Below are 15,993 nucleotides of genomic sequence, written 5' to 3'. Positions count from 1 at the left end.
TGATGGACGGCCCTCGAATTGTCCCCTTGCTCACATAACAGACGTACGCAGTGCAACGAACAGGCTCGTGGATTTTCTAATCCTCAGGATCCTTCTCCTTGAAATCTCTCATCGCTTTGGCCGCGACCTCGTCATCCGTCAAAACCCTCCATCCCAACAAGGCCATGCCCTTGGCGCAAGATAGGGCAATATCATGCGCCTCATCTGTTCCAGAAGCCTCTGCAAACTTGGGCTGATGGGGCATTGCATCCTTGGGAGCCGGGATACCGAAGGCGCCATGGAAGGTGGGGACGACATAGGAAACGTTTCCCATGTCCGTCGAGAAGGTGAACGGTTCTTCACTTCGAGGAATGGTCTTCACGCCCATTAGTGTCATGCCTTTGGCGAACTCCTGGCTCAACGTGTTGTTGATGCGTAGGTTCATGTATGTCGGTGTGCTGCGAGACCGGTCAGTACATGTATATCCAAGCCAGCCCACGTGAGGGCAATGGATCAAGAGGAACAGGAACTCACTAGATGTAGTTGTAGGTGCAGCCCGTCGCAGCAGCAGCGGCCTCAAAACAGCTCTTCACTCGGGCCAAGAGCTCCTCACCTCGCTTGAGCGTCGGGCTTCGGATGTAATAATTCATCCTCGAATACTTAGTGATGACATTCGGCACGGTGCCCCCATCCTCAATGACGCCGTGGATTCGTTCATCCGGGTGTATCTGCTGCCTCAGCATGGAGATGCTCGTGTACGCCGCAACAGCCGCGTCGAGCGCGTTGCACCCCTTCCAGGGCTCCCCTCCCGCATGTGCCGGTTTGCCGTGGAACTCGACCCGGAGCTTCAGGCTGGCGATGAACTTGACGCCGGCCAGGGCAGTGAACCCGGCGGGGAAGGAATGAGCGGCGGTCGGGTGGACCATGATGGCTGCGGCGACGTCGTGTTGGAAGGCCCCGGCCTCGAGGAGCTTGACTTTACCGGCGCCTCCTTCTTCGGCGGGGGTGCCCAGGATCCGTATCCTTCCTGGGATGTTGAGCTGTTTGATGATTTCTGCCAAGGCGACGAAGGCTCCGACAGATGATGTGGCGATGAGGTTGTGGCCGCAGGCGTGTCCTATGCCGGGGAGGGCGTCGTACTCGGCGCAGAAGATGACGAGTCGGCCCCCGGAACCGTACTCGGCTTCGAATGATGTGTCGAGTCCGTGGGCATGTCGCGTCACCTTGAAGCCTTGTCCCTCCAAGAAGTCCGAGATGGTGTCATGGGCTGTGACTTCTCTGTAACCAAGCTCGGGATTATCGTGGATCTCGCGGTTGATGTCGCGCAGTGATTTAGCGCGAGCATCGATGGCGGACGAGATGTGAGTGATGGGGAGCTCAGGCCTAGGAGCTGAGATGCCAGACGCAACACCAGGAGTATTTGATGTCATTTTATTTTAAAATCAAAATGGAACAAATACTTGCGAATTGCCCAAAACACATTGAAGATGATAATGTGGGATATTTCTCTCGTGAAATACCGATAGTCTATGAGTAGGTCCCGAGTCGTACTATTTAAAGTTGCCCCGGCTTTCCGGATCCGGGGAGAGGAAGTCAAACTAGACTGGACCCACCACCATAGGGCGCCAGGAGTGGAATTCCGCTTCCGTCTTCAAATTCATCTAATTGGTAATTGTTTCCTGACCTCTACACGTGGTTCTTGGTCTGTTTTCTTTCTAGTCACCGAGACTTAGCTGAGACATGGCCGTTCCAGGCGATTCAGCGAAGTGACACGACGTCGACACCGTCCATTTAACCACCCTAGATCTGTGCTCCAAGTTGTGTACCCCAGGGACATACCGGTCTGGGCTTGACTGAATGCGGCTCCCGCTCAGAGCTCTCCCGTTGGCTCGTGGTTGGTCCAGAGTTAGGAGTCAGGACCGACCTTCGATAACCCCTGAGATCTGATGCTATGAGACTTAGACTCTCCTGAACAATTCCTGTTGCTAAATTTGCATTAATGTAGTAGCTACGGAGTATAAAACTGCAGCTTGGATGTATATCGGCATCGAAATCACTGCCTCTACGATGATGGACTGTCCTCTGCCGGGTAGGCCCCCGCCATCCGGTGTCCCGACTCCCGCCCCCCGCCGGCCATTACTCCGGTGCGGACCCACCTATGGCGTATCGCGGCCCTCGCGGGAGACACTGCCGTGGGCATGCCTCCGAGGGGAGGAACGTCAGCATTTATAGCCTCAGACTAAATATCAAGGATAGTTAAAGAGAGAGAGAGGACGGATATGACAAGGTTGGTCTGGTAATTGAGGTAAACAAGTTGTTCATTAATGTGATGCATGATGCATCTTATCGACGGCCGAATCGGGATTCGATCGACGATACCTGGCCCTTCGTACCTAGGTACAGTTGTCATGCCGCAGGTGCCGGTAAAGAGGGGTTCTTGCATTTGTCATCGGTGATTACACATCTTCCGTAGGAAGTGTGGAGTGCGTGCCGACTGCCGTCAAGTCTCTTCGGAAACCTGCATGAACTTGTTGGAGGCGTTAAGTAGTAGACTCGTAGTTATTGGCCGGTTGGTGATTGAGGGATTCCGCGGGGTTCTGGTATTAGAAATCACGACATGAATGATGCAAACTCGGCGAGTTATGGGAGTATTTGAAATCCGAGGGAGACTTTGAGATTTGCTGTTTAAATACTAAATAATTTCCGTCCTGCTTGTCATGATTTCCGCCGTCTCCCTCCTAGCTTACTTCGCCCAACTCATCCACATCTCACATTCTCCTGATTCAATTCCTACACCACGATCCACTCGGAACTTGCAAAACACTGAACCAGCGTACCTTCACTATCGGAGAAACAAAACGCTAGATCGCAGCCATGTCTTCCTCCCCAGAAATCATCCTCTACACAAACCACCGGTGTCCTTGTACGTGATCAATTTCCCAAGTACCATATCTTCTTTCATCTCCCAAGGACGAAGATCTGGTCCAAGAACCACACTGCTCACTCTCTCATTTATTTCTTCCCAGGGGCCCACCGCGCCCACATCGCCCTCGCCGAGCTCAACATCCCCTTCAAAGAAGAGATCGTCGACCTCGACAAGCCCCGCACCGAGGCCTACCTCAAGATCAACCCCCGCGGCCTCGTCCCTTCGCTCTCGTACGACGGCGAAATCATCGCCGAATCCGCCATCGTCGCCCAGTTCCTCGCCGACGCTCACCCCTCCTCCCACCTGCTCCCGCCGTCGAACACCGCGGAGGGCGCCGTCCGCCGCGCACGCGTTAACTTCTTCACCGACGCCTTCTTCTCCAAGGTCCACCCGGCCTACTTCAAGTCCGTGACGGCCAAGACGGACGAGGAGGTCGAGGAGGCGGGCCGCGCTACCGTTGATGCCGTTGTCAAGGAGATTGAGCCGCTGCTCGCCGATGCGGCGCCCTATTTCGGGGGCAGCGAGAAGCCCACTTTGGCAGAGGTGAGAGGAACATGATGTGGAGTTTATTTCGCCCAACCCCCTTTTTACCTACCCCCACCCCCCCCCTTGGAACAACGTCTTGGTAAATGCGAAGATGAGCTGACGCGGGGCGCCCTTCTCCCTGTTTTCTGCCTCGTCTTAGGTTCTCACCGGCTCGTGGCTCATCCGCCTGTTTACCTTTGCCAAGTACGGCTATCTGCCCAAGACTTTGACCACCGAGCTGTCGGAGCGGGCACCAAACTTTACCAAGTGGGCTGATGCTGTCGTTAAGACGCCGAGCGTCAATGCTATCTATGATGAAGAAAACTTTGTTCGTGTTTTGGAGGAGAGGACCGGCAAGACTAGGAGCAGCTGATTTTCTTTTGCGTATGTTGAGCGATGAGCGTTTGCGACCTGGTTCGTACATAGTTATCTGAAGAATTACGATAAACGACTTTAAACCCTGTGAGCCATGTCGGTGTCTCAATATTTATTGTTGTTCGAACGTTGAAGTTCACGAGCCACATTCCCTATCGTCTCGGAGGTATGTGTCTTCTCATTGCACGAGAACCACATGCAATGATTGAGACACCGGACGGGGGTACCCTGAAATGTCAGTTCAGGGGGAGTTCTGTCGCCCTATGTAGTGATCCAGTTTCAATTCGCTGCGGAAAAGACGGTTTGCAATGGGAGGAACGATCCCGATTCCCGATAAGAAGGACTCGACTAACCTCTGCATGGCAGGAAGAAAACGGAAGGGGAAACGACATAATTCACGGATAGTGTGTAGCAGCCCGACTTTGTTCGACATCGATATACCTGATGAATTTGGGAACTTGCATTCTAGGTGACTGTGTATGCCTCTTCGGGCTGGGGTTATAAGAAGGCATATGGCGGCGAGGAGCGGAGAGAGGGAGAAGAGAATCAAGGGAGGGAAAGGCACGACCATTATACAGAAGGAATGCTTTTGAACTGATCTCAACTGGGGGCCAACCGTCTGGTCTATCACTTGACAGTTACGTCCCAGCCATCACCTGAGCTTGCCCCCGTTCATGTAAGGACATGTGCACCCAATTAGCTCGAAGAAGTTATGCATAGGTGACAGGTCATGTTTTCTATGGAGGTCTGCAGTTAACGACTGTGCTTGAGATGTTGTTATGCCAAAGCGAGTACCTATCTTTATAAACCAGGAAGTTGCCTAGAGCGGTTAGTGTTGTTGGTTATTTTGTTGGTCATATAATACCTGAGCGGACCGCGCCTTGGTGAAACGGAACGGAAACGGACCGGAGCGGCTTGTTAGACAGGTTATATGACCCGCCCCAAGGGTGGGATTGCCTATCCTATCTCTCCCTATTGTCCAGGACAGTTAGAAAGCTTCTCCTTAATAATCACCAGCATCGTTAATTACCAGCGTATACGCCTAGCTTCTATCAGTGCATATGATCAGCGATTACAGCCCTCTTGGAATCTCCGTGTTATAAGTTAAAGTCTATGTCTCGCTGCTAATTTTCCCTTTTGGGTATTGAGTACATGTACTTTAGTAGCTCGACAAATCCGTTGTTCCCTATACCATATCAACTTTGACCATGAAACTCGTCCACGTGTGACGTACGTCTTATGTAGAACAACTGGTCTCGCAGCTCCCTCCTTCTCAAGCAGAGATTGCGTCCAAGTTCTGACACGTTCCACTGATCCTTATAAGCTGCTTATTGTTCAACCTGTTCTCTACCCAATGGGAAATATAATCCCCGTTGCCCAATGGGTCAGACTCTAGGCTTAAAGAATAACTATGTTAGCTTTTGACCACATGCACGCTTGAGCGGACAGGATGGTGCGGGGTGATGGATGGAAAGGGAAAGGGAAGGGGACGGGAAGGTGCGAAGAAGACTACGAATATAGGGCTTTGTCATACTCCGCCATCGCGGTGGTATAGAAGTAATCGAACGTGGCTCGCGAGCGCCTAACCAGCGAGCGCAAGACTACTTCGATGTACTCCTTCCACTCGTCCTGCAGCGGAGGAATCGCGATACCTTGGCCATTCTGCGAGTACCAGACGTCGAAGTCGTCCAATAGTTCGTAGATAGCTTCGTAGGTCGCGCAGAAGGCGTCCCACACGCTCTGTTGGTTAAGGTACGTGAACACCATCCCTGGAGCGAAAGACTCGTCAGCCGATTTTTGCGTTGGGGCATCTGGGCCCAGAGGTCGCGTCAATAACTTCTCACCCATTTCTTTGGTTGCTTGGAGTTGTTCATCGGGGCTCATGTTGTCCTTGTATGCTCTTGCCCTGACAGGTTGATGTCCGGTAAACATCTTGTTGAGGGAAACGTCAGCAAGACACTATTGAGGTGGTTGTAAAAGAGACCAGACATGGATGGAGGCTGGGGTGAGGGTGGTAGAAAAAGAAAACGAAACTTGCGAGTACTCACCTTCCCCTTCATCTGGTTTGGCCTCGCCTTGAAGATGGTCAAGCGGTCAAGGTTCTTGATGCTACCGAGCTGCATCGCCATTAACTCGCCGAATGTTACAACGTCCCCGTGGACGGGGTCTATCCAAGGAGCTGATTGGTCCCATGTCAATATCCAAAAGTCAGTGAAGGCACAAGGCACCCTGGGAGTAGGGTTCTGTGGGATGGGGTCCTGGCCGATGATCCTGCCCTTATCCAGCCACTGAGTAAAGAAGTCGCCGATGAGTTGCCCTTCGAAGACGTGCTCAGCTATATAACGAGGTGGGAAGATTCTTTGATCAGCCGTCGAAACATGCAAAGAACAAGTATTGAAACTGCAAAACGGATTACTTACTCTGGTATTTGGCTCGGATCCTCGTGGATGAGCCAGGGGGCAATAATGTGTCGGCCGGCTGCAATTTCGCGACCTGCCAGTTAGAGCAATCGGCCGACGCGTTGCCCCAGTAGCGAGGAATAGAATCCCATCGCCCACCCTCGATGGTGTCCCAGGGGTAATCGGCGTGGGCGGGAAACGATGGATATCGATGGTTGCCTCTAACTTGCACCTGGAATGGCTCATCGTCGTCGCAAATGGAGATTGGCTTCGGGGAGCGGGTCGCTGTACCGGGTACGCGCTTTTCCAGCCTATGGTATTCATCATCGTGGTCTTTCTCGGCGACATCGGCGTGGGCCTCTTCCACCTGTTCGTTTCTTTTTCGCCAGGGTATGAAAACAAACCCTCCGGGGTAAGTCCCGTCGTCAGGGTTGCAACTTGGGCAGTCACCAATGTCATGGTACACCCAGGCAATATCCATGTTCACGCAGCTGCAGCACCTCTTCCTGTCGGGGTCCTCATTCGGCCCACAGGTAATGCAATCTCTCTGACACTGGAACTGCGGGTTCTGGCTGTCCCAATCCACACCAACCCCTTCTCCCACGTAGTGGATGGGGTTGACGTTGGTGCCCGACTCGTAACCCCAACCGGGCATTACACCGACAGAGGGAGGTTCATAATAACACCGGAGGCCATCGTCGGACCGTTGCTGCATTGCGTGAGTATTCATCAAAGGCCCAGGGCTAGCAGGGGAAACCTTTTACTTACGCTTTCTGAGGCGAGGTGGGCATAATCGTAGCTGTGAGTCCCGTGACTCCATCCAACAGAGTCCCTATCAATGCCGTGTTAACCCACAGATTCTTTCCAGTAGCACGGAGGGAGTAGTAAGTCTTACGCGTTGTGGACTTCCTGAAAGACGGTGGTTCTAGTCGGGTTTCCTCTTAGCAGACTTCCTAGCAAGAGACGTTGAGGTCAAACAAGTGTCGGAGATATGGGCACTTACGAGATGGAATATTCCGAGCACGTCTCCCCAGCACTGCTTCCCGGATAGAAACTAAACTGGGACATAGTGCTATATGTCAACCTTATCTGCATCCCACAGTTGTCATGTCAGTCAGAGGGCTCAAAGGCAGTGATTTAGACTGGATTTTCCCACGACACCGGTTTCCCGAGCACTCACATCAGGAAGAGCGTACGTCCAGAACGAGAGGTCGCCCCATTGGCTAAAGTCGATCTTCAATCCGAATGAGAGAGCGGCAGAAAGGGCGATCTTTCCGCTATTACCCGCGGTGGTGTGAACGACATCGTCGTCCGGGATGGAGATCCTATTCTTCTCCCGCTGATCGTTTTTGCTGTTCATTGTACCGCCGTAGTCGGGCGGGAAGATGGCTTGAAAGTCACCGAAATCGGACTTGACGCGGGCGCTGACTTTTCCGTCAAAAGTAGCTCCGGTAGAGCTGATCGATGATGACGGGGTATCGTTGAAGGTGGCTAACATATAATGAACCTCGTAGTACGGCTGGAGTGTGATTGCAGCGCCAGTTCCGGCCACACTCATCGTATGCCCTCGATGGTTTCTCGTCATGGCTTTCTTCCAAACGGGATGGCCCTGATTCGCCTTGGAAATGTCGATTGTCCCCACTCCACCAACCGTGTAGGTCAGGTCTGCCTCGCCTTTAACCGAGAGGAACCCGCTGGCTTGTTCGACGTCGAGTTCTCCATCTTCGTTGAAATCCATTGAGCTCTACATAATTTCTTTTTGTCAGCTAGTCCCCTTTTCAAGGATCTCTGACCCGTCTTCTTAGAGTGGGATCGGGAGCCTTACAATCAGGGAAAACCCGTAAAGGAATGTGGCATCCACATGTCCTTCGATATGAGCAGCGAGGCCCTGTTCATAGCGTTTTCCGAGGACCATACATTGGTCGGTCGACTGCCAGAACAGGGGAGTGCTGAGCTCTTCAGTGATATAAGTCTCCCTCTCATAATCGTGACCCATGTCGTCGCTGTACTCATCAAACATTCTTCGCCATTACTCACTCTGTGGTGCGAAGAATCTCTTATTAAGGCGGCTCGAACCCCTAGACTGGATGCCAGGGGAGTCGACGGCCGCCTTCTAATAACCTCTGACATTCGAATAGTCTATACGAATCCTTATATTATCGGTGTCTCTTCGAGTACGGTTAAAGTTAAAATCGAATGAAAATTCGAAGACCTTAGATATAGGACTCCTTTTACCTATATATAGGTTCGAAGGCAGTTTCTAGTCTATGATTAATGGTTCCGTTAGAAGGGCCTTTATGTAAAAGGTTATAACGAGGGTATATAACCTTCTAAGCGCTTTAACCCGATAACTCTCGTAAAGGAAGTTAGAGTGCACTACCAGGCTCTATTAATATTAGGTACTTTTTATCGATCCTTTATAGGGCACTGATATTATCCGGCATCTTAACGATAATACCTTCGGCACCTCGCTCTATAACCTAAAAGCACCCTTTTATATTATCACTTAGGCAGATAACTCTAGCGCTCTAGGTCTTATGAATAGGTAGATCTAATATATCGGAGGGGTAGTCTAGGAAGACTAAAGGCTCCGGCTCGCCTTCCCGTTTCTTTAACGAAGATACGGTATAGGAGTCGCCCGTGATTAAGATAAAACCGAATCCTGTTTAGTCCGGGTCTATCTAACCCGAATTAGCTCGTCCATTAAAGTTAATAAGACCGTAGTTAGTCTACGCACCCTCGGGAGGCAGTAGCTCCTAGGGGAATAATCTATTAAGGTCTACTAGCGTAAAAGGGCTATTAACACTATCGATAATAGAGCTACTCAAGATAGCTCGGAGGGCCTTAAGATTACCGGTATCTAGATCGATAGCCTAAATTATTAAACCGGTAAGGCCTATACTATTAGCGTATTAGATCTTTTTCCGAAATATTATCACGTCGTTAAACCTATATAAATTATATATATAAGATAAGAGACGAAAAGAAAGTAAGAATAAATAAATAATAGAGATAGTTAGGAAGGGGAGGTTAAGAGGTTAGTAACTCCCTAAGTTCGACTTACGAGATCTAGCTATTACCGGTATAGACGATATACCTAACGGTAGCCGCTTTATCTAAGTAGGCTATCCCGCTAGTCTTATTAAGAAGCTCTATTATTTTTAGTTATTACTAGTATAAGATAAGAGCCTCTCGTGGTTATCCATGTTATAATAGGGTAAACGGCTTTACTTACTATTATATACTAGGATACCCGCGGTATTTAAGTAATGGCCCGGCGCTCTAGGACCTTTAAACGGATAACCGGGTTTCTAGTAGGAGGCAGACTCGAGCTTAAAAGATTATCCGTAAAATCCTAGACTAAGCATAATATTACCCGGATCGATATTAACTCGCTAGAATTAGATAATATCGTCTATGCCGTGGGTGCGGGGTCCGCGCGGGGCTCGGGCCCGCGGCAGTCCGGGGGGTGGGGACTTAAATATCAGGTACCACGAGTTCATACGACGGAGCGGGATTGTCTGTCCAATCGGAACGCTCATCACATTCTACCCTACAACTATGCTTATGCACATCTCAAGATGGCCTTGGCGGCGTGGTGATAACTTACGACTCGTGCTCATGTAGGTAGCTCGCTTCGTTGACTGTATCGCGAAAACATTAATTATCGTTCCTATGTACTTCATCTGGGCACATCAGTGTACTATTCATGCGGCGCTGCGGAATTCAGACTTAGAGAAGCCGGTCATTCGTTCATATGTTAACCCTGGTGACCTGACGCCAAGGCATCATTTTGAAATTTGCTTATCGCTCCACTGCCAACGGTCTCGGACTCTCGGTAGCCCATGACACGGATACCTATGTTGGGCTTCTAACCTAAGCTGCTTATGGTCTCGAACATCCCGGCCTCTTCAGTGTGTAAAGACCGAGTCCCTCGACCGACTTCGTTCTCCTCCTCTTCTGGCTTCTCGAATCAGCAAGATACCGTCACACTGTCGCAATCATGAAGCGTCTGGTTGTTCTTGGTCTCTTCTTTCTTGCCCAAACCTGGGCGCTCCAGTCTGATGCTGCGACTCCTTCGGATCAGGCTACTGAACGTAGAGACTGCGAGGTCTACGTTGTGGCGGCCGGCGATACCTGTCTGAGCATTGCCAGGAATGCAAACGCCACTTACGCTCAGATCCTGTCATGGAACGATGACATTGACCTAGCTTGCTCGTACGTGTTTTGCGAAGAAATGAGGAAATATACACATTTGTGTGGATGTATGTTGTTTCTGACCCTCTACTCCAGGAACCTCGGAGAACTGCATGGCAACGAGATCTGTATCAGCAATCCTCTCGGGGACTATGCCCTCCCGAGCAATTCTCATGGCATTCCGACCATCATAACCACGACGGCGTACGTTGCCGTGTCCCACGGGTCCCATTACCCCTTCAGTTTTGTGGGAGCACAGCGTACGAATGAGTATGCTGGAATATACTGACTCGGATAGTCCCATTCCAACACCGACACCCGATGACACAAATCCGATCTGTGCCGAATATCATTTCGTTGAGCTTGGGGAAGACTGCGCGACGTTTACGACCAGGTATTCGGTCACGTTGAAAGATTTGTGAGCCTCCCCCCAAAACTTATTCGTTTCTTCTCTTGGGTTCCCCTACAAAGAGTCAAGGACCGTACTTATACATCAATCATCATTCTTCTTCTAGTCTCTTCTTAAACCCGCATGTCTGGGAAAACTGCACCAACGTCTACCTGGAGTACTACTACTGCGTCAGACCGGTGGGATACATATCGACGTACCCAGGATACTTGCCTCCTACTAGCACCAGAGAGTTCATCTAGACGCCTACCACTGACGTGCCCTGGGTGTTAGACCCTCTGCTAGACTATATAAATTTTGAACCTACCATTCCAATCGCGGAAGGGACTCGCCTGGATTGCTGGAGGTATGGAAGACCAAGACTCACCCAGTCTCCGCCCGCATGCTTACATTCTATTCGAGGTATTTTTATCTCGAAGATCTGACAGACAATATGCTTGCGGACTGCTGGTTGATGGCCATGATACACGAGGTGACTCCCGAGGTGTGTTGCTTTTTCTTATTTTGTCATCCGAGACGTGGAAAATGGACATCTAAATCCCCCACCTCCGTACCGACGCTGATAATTAAAGGACTTTATTCTCTGGAACCCGTCTCTCGCCCAAGAATCAACCGCATCTGGTGTAGCTAACGCGTATGCGTATCCCTGCACCGTCGCGGCAAGCAGCTCGTACTGTGTTGAGCTCAGCTCCCCCACCCCTGGTGAGTACAGACCCAGGAGAGAGAGATGGCGACTCATGAGGAGCACACACACGCAGTGAAGCTGACATAAGGCCGCAGCTCCGCCCACGCCTCCCCGGGCACCTCCAAGCCCGCGGGCGGCGGGAGAGATCGAAGACTGCACTTGGTGGTTCAGACCTAAGTCGTTCCACACCTGCGAGAAGGTGTTGAGAACGACCCACGTGAGCATCGAGGAGTTCTACTTGATGAATCCTTCTGTCAACAGTGATTGCTCCGGCATGACGCAGGGCACGTACTACTGCATCTCCACCCACCCCCAGGGCCTGCCGCCGTCCTACGAAGACGACGATGAGGACGACGGCGGCAGCTTCCCTTCCTCGACGGTCAGCCAGGCAAGCTCCACTACGACCGCTAGCGAGGGCAGCTCGACGCCAACACCAGTGCAGGACGGTATGGTCGTCGGCTGCGAGGAGTTTTACTACGTGCAGCTTGGCGACGGATGCTGGGCCATTGCTAACGAGTACGGCATCGATCTTGCCGACTTTTATGAGTGGAACCCTGCCGTCCAGACGGACAGCACGGGCTTGCAGGCTAACGTCTATGTTTGTGTTGCTGTATAGGCTGGGGTTAGCGAACGGCGATGAAGGGGGCTCATCTTCTCCACATATCCTCTGTAGTCGGGATTGGTAAATGTGGACGGATGATGCTTTACAAAGATGTTCAAGCTGCCGTCAAGTGGCGAATTTCGGTGGTGTCAGCATTGTGTTTAGGGCAGCAAACGTTTCCCCCCCTTCTCACGACGCAACGAGGTGAGTCGCTGTGTCTTGGTTGGTGTGATGGTTCGATATGCAGATATCAGTTGTGATAGCTGCGTGTGCGCTATCCATCCCCAATGTTCTCAATAAAGACCTCGATCACATAAACAGTAAATGTACTTTTAAGCCGGACTTTGTGAAAAACAATGTCCTCAACTATTTTTAATGGCCCAGAGGACCACAGCGAAAAGAAAAAAAGAAAAAAAAGGGGGGGGGGGGTAAGAAACTAAAAGACCCCGAGGGAGGGGAAGATATTATTGTAGGATTGTCTTTTGTCTATTGGATTATTACACCATACCTTATATACCTTATCGTATAGTTAGCCTCCTAGTCTATTAAATAGGTAGTCCTAAAGAGTCAAAACTTGGTGCTATAAGAACCAGGAGGGTAGAATCGAGAGATTGAGTAAGGATCATAATAGGGGCATAATAGGACTAAAGGTAGGTATAGCTACATGTGAAGAGTTAGATTAATCGCTGGCTCCCTCTCCTCTAAGCACCTAATATGGTCCTAAAACTAACCACCAGCTAAACTCTCGGATACCCATGTGCATCAGCATACGAGGGCTGACGTAGGGCCGCTCGTGCCCCGGCTCAAACGCATCCCGCACCACGCCCGTCCCAAAAGAGATACTATTCTCCGTCCTACGTGCACGGCTTGAGAACGGATTCTCCCCGTCGCGGTACAGAAACGCCTCCACCTCATGATCGGCCCAGACGGCGCGCCCCTCCACAGCTTGCTGCGACGGCATGCCGACGATGACGCGAGGCCTGTGAGCTACCGGTCGCTCGCGCCAGCCAAGGGTGTCGCGCATGTCGTCCAGCAACCCCCGGAAGGAGCCGCCGCCGTCCAGGAACATGAGGAAGCTAAGCTCGACGGACCGCAGCGTGTCTGGAAGCGAGGCGAGCAGCGCGAGAACGTCCTTCTGCTTCACAAGGAAACGCGAGAGTCCGAGGTGGCGGAGCCGCGGCCACTTTTCCACGGGAAAGATGGTGCGCAGTGGGATGAAGTGCGCCGCGAAACCGGCGCTGCCTGGCTCCGTTGCGTAGGCGTCGGGGTCGGGGACGACGTTGGTCCCGAGACTGACGTGCTCCAGGTCGCTTGCTTCGGCAAGCGCGCGGAACAGGTAGCCGCTGCGAAACGAGGGCCAGTCGTCCCACTCGAGGCCGCCCACGATGAAGGGGAGGTCGATGCGAGAGAAGCCCGGTCGTCGGAGCAGGGTCACCAGGTGGTTATATTCGTCGCACGGCTCGTCGAAGATGCGACAGTTGAGTCCCGTGTTGAGTTGGTTCACGTCGACAACGAATTCCGTTACGGCTGCGTGACCCGGCCGTGGTTCCTCCTGGGCCAGCACGCGCGTGGCAATGCGGAAACCGCGCCATTTCTCCTTCTCCTCCTCATCAACCCAGGGTTGCACTACCGGTTCAGCGACAACTTTTCGGCCCCTGCCCGGCCAACTCCGCGGGATGGGGTAGTTAAAGCCATAGGGAAATGCACGGATCATGGGCGTGGCATACAGTGGGGTAAACAGAAAGCCGTGCGCGGCAGGGGTGATAGTGATCCTTCTTAGGCGAGGGAAGCGCTTCAGCGCGTAGCAGAAAGCCTGGGCGTCGGCGTCGGACGCGATGACTTGTTCCTGCTGCCGGATCAGCTCCTCGAAGTATGTGAATGATTCCCTCAGGGGAAGCTTGGCCTCCAATAGCTTCGCTCGGGCAATGTGATCCGAACGATCGACGTCATAGCGCCTCCTCCTCTTCAAATAAGCCACATTCTCCTTGCACTCCCGCGCGAACCACCCCGGGCAGCCATGGCCCAGACCCTCCTCGTCATCGTCGTCATCATCGTGGTCATCATCGCCATCGTCTCCCGTCCGAGAGGGTCTCTCCAGGCGGGCATCATCCCAAATAATCTCCACGACACCGTGGCGGAAGATGTCGTGGTCGGCGATATTCCGGAGAACTTGGATGTTGAGCGGGTTGGCGGACAAGAAGACCCGTTCCAGCTGTGACGAGACCTTGTTGCGGAAGAACCTGCACACCAGCCGGAGGTTTTTAATGTCACTGTTGGGCAAGTATGAGATGATGTCTTGAAAAACCTCGTTAGGGATTCGGTTTAGAACTGGAAGGAGTGCTGGGACTGCCTCCATGGTAAACGTTGATGGGCGGTGCCACGGTGGGAAAAGGAAAGCGACATGGAGTTAAAAGGGGGTGCGGAATGGGGAATGGGGGTGGGTTTTAAATGATAATGATAGGTACCTTAGTGATTACCTAATAAGACAGGGGATATCGAATTAGTCAGCAACGTCCGTCACACCGCCGTTTGAAACGGTACGGGCAGTCGCGAAGGATCAAAACCTTCAATGTTCAAGAATCAAGATAGAAGACGACGAGATTCTATCATCTAATAGACCTGCTTGACAATTCCCCTCTCATCACTCCGCGGCATTGCTCGCACATGTCCACGGCCTGGTCGAATTCTCCTTCGCAATCACCTCGATCGACGCCCACAACCCCAGCACACAAAGAAGCATGCCGGTGACGAAAAGAATCACATTCGCCGCATAACCGGCACTTTTGCTTCCAGTCCCCAAACCAGCGGCCCCGGTGCATCCACAGCCAAAAGATCCCCGGCAGGCCGTACGAGAACCAGCTCGCGAAGAGGGCGCCGATCAGGCCGAGCAGGCTGTTGAACACGGGGATCGACCCGGCGATGACGGCCGAGACGGTCCAGATGGCCTTGCGCATCGTGGGCGATTTGGCCGCCGAGAGCGCCGGCGACGGGACGTCCGGGCCGACGAAGACGTAGATGACGATGGCGGCGAGGAGGTAGAGCGTCGTGTCGCAGATTTGGAGGAGCGCCAGCGCCTTGGGCCAGTCCTCGGGCTTCTTGAACTCGGCGATGACGCTGAAGAAGCAAGAGTGGCTGGAGAACGAAATGGAAATGTTCAAGATGGCCAAGAACGCCGGCGCAAAGGAAAGCTGGCGAACAATTTCGATGCTGGCATCCCCAATGGGACGCTCGATGGCAACATCGGCGACCGTCACCAGCACGGCCACGACGATGGACAGGCAGGCTGAAAGAAGCGTTTGTCAGCTGCCGGATCAAAAAGAAAAGTCCAGAACATACACCATGACGGTTGGACTACAAGTCTTGCGTGACCGTGAAAAACTCACATGCTAACGAGATATAGCTCGTATACTTGAGTGTCCTCGGAAGATTCAGCGCCCAAAAGACACCCAGGCCCACGACCGCCCAGACGTCGCCGGCTATATCGTGCGGTTATACCTAACGACCTCCTTATTATAACCCTTCGTTGGGCAGAAGTCCAGCACGCCACAGCGTGCAACAAGAAAGAAGGGCTTCGGCGAAACAAGTCTGGTCGGGGGCAGATCACCTGACCTTCCCAATTCTTGACTTGATTAGTCACTCGAGTCCATATCTATCACATGCCGTTTCCCCGGGCCGGTTCGGAGCCGACGGGCGGGCGATATGATGTAATAGGCAAATGGCCCGGAGCGGGGCTATAATCGGCGGGGAACCCGATACCACGGTCCACTGCTTCCCCGCGGACCGATTACAAATAAATACTTGCTGACAATTCCCACTTCAGCGGCGGTCCTCCAGGTCAACGTCAAAACATCATATCCAGACCAAAACACCAAACATCTCAAAATTTACTTGAACGGT

The 15,993-nt window shown here is 52.2% G+C and overlaps 4 protein-coding genes across 4 annotated transcripts; 1 reads left to right on the top strand and 3 right to left on the bottom strand.

Annotated features, from left to right (window-relative positions):
• Positions 1-76: 76 nt before the first annotated feature.
• On the bottom strand, positions 77-2,116 carry SODALDRAFT_340407 (hypothetical protein; the record flags this gene model as incomplete). The annotated part of the gene is made up of 3 exons (XM_028612944.1): positions 77-437; positions 514-1,362; positions 2,046-2,116. The coding sequence occupies 3 exons, from the start codon at positions 2,114-2,116 to the stop codon at positions 77-79; spliced, it is 1,281 nt and encodes a 426-aa protein (XP_028466002.1).
• A 737-nt stretch (positions 2,117-2,853) lies between these two features.
• Positions 2,854-3,803, top strand: SODALDRAFT_340406 (thioredoxin-like protein; the record flags this gene model as incomplete). Its single annotated transcript, XM_028612943.1, has 3 exons — positions 2,854-2,902; positions 3,006-3,448; positions 3,591-3,803. The coding sequence occupies 3 exons, from the start codon at positions 2,854-2,856 to the stop codon at positions 3,801-3,803; spliced, it is 705 nt and encodes a 234-aa protein (XP_028466001.1).
• A 135-nt stretch (positions 3,804-3,938) lies between these two features.
• Positions 3,939-4,497, bottom strand: SODALDRAFT_183529 (hypothetical protein). Its single transcript, XM_028607079.1, has one exon. It carries the CDS (start codon positions 4,374-4,376, stop codon positions 4,047-4,049), a length of 330 nt encoding a protein of 109 aa, XP_028466000.1. The 5' UTR covers positions 4,377-4,497; the 3' UTR covers positions 3,939-4,046.
• Positions 4,498-4,880: 383 nt separating this feature from the next.
• SODALDRAFT_312748 (hypothetical protein) lies at positions 4,881-14,481 on the bottom strand. The gene is made up of 6 exons (XM_028609207.1): positions 12,993-14,481; positions 6,226-6,581; positions 5,854-6,140; positions 5,650-5,737; positions 5,319-5,574; positions 4,881-5,202 (listed from the first exon to the last, which is right to left on the bottom strand). Exons 1-6 carry the CDS (start codon positions 14,450-14,452, stop codon positions 5,079-5,081), a joined length of 2,571 nt encoding a protein of 856 aa, XP_028465999.1. The 5' UTR covers positions 14,453-14,481; the 3' UTR covers positions 4,881-5,078.
• Positions 14,482-15,993: the final 1,512 nt, after the last annotated feature.

This window comes from Sodiomyces alkalinus (assembly GCF_003711515.1).
Source record: "Sodiomyces alkalinus F11 unplaced genomic scaffold SODALscaffold_6, whole genome shotgun sequence".
Lineage (NCBI taxonomy): Eukaryota > Fungi > Ascomycota > Sordariomycetes > Glomerellales > Plectosphaerellaceae > Sodiomyces > Sodiomyces alkalinus.
This window is presented reverse-complemented; position numbering and strand designations above follow the sequence as displayed.

Coding starts and splice junctions, on each gene's coding strand:
- SODALDRAFT_183529 (XM_028607079.1), bottom strand. CDS start 4,376: ATGGTCGTGCCTTTCCCTCCCTTGATTCTCTTCTCCCTCTCTCCGCTC.
- SODALDRAFT_312748 (XM_028609207.1), bottom strand. CDS start 14,452: ATGGAGGCAGTCCCAGCACTCCTTCCAGTTCTAAACCGAATCCCTAAC. Junction 6,582..12,992: donor CATGAGGTGGAGGCGTTTCT/GTACCGCGACGG, acceptor CTGGCGAAAAAG/AAACGAACAGGTGGAAGAGG. Junction 6,141..6,225: donor GATCCGAGCCAAATACCAGA/GTAAGTAATCCG, acceptor CTCGTTATATAG/CTGAGCACGTCTTCGAAGGG.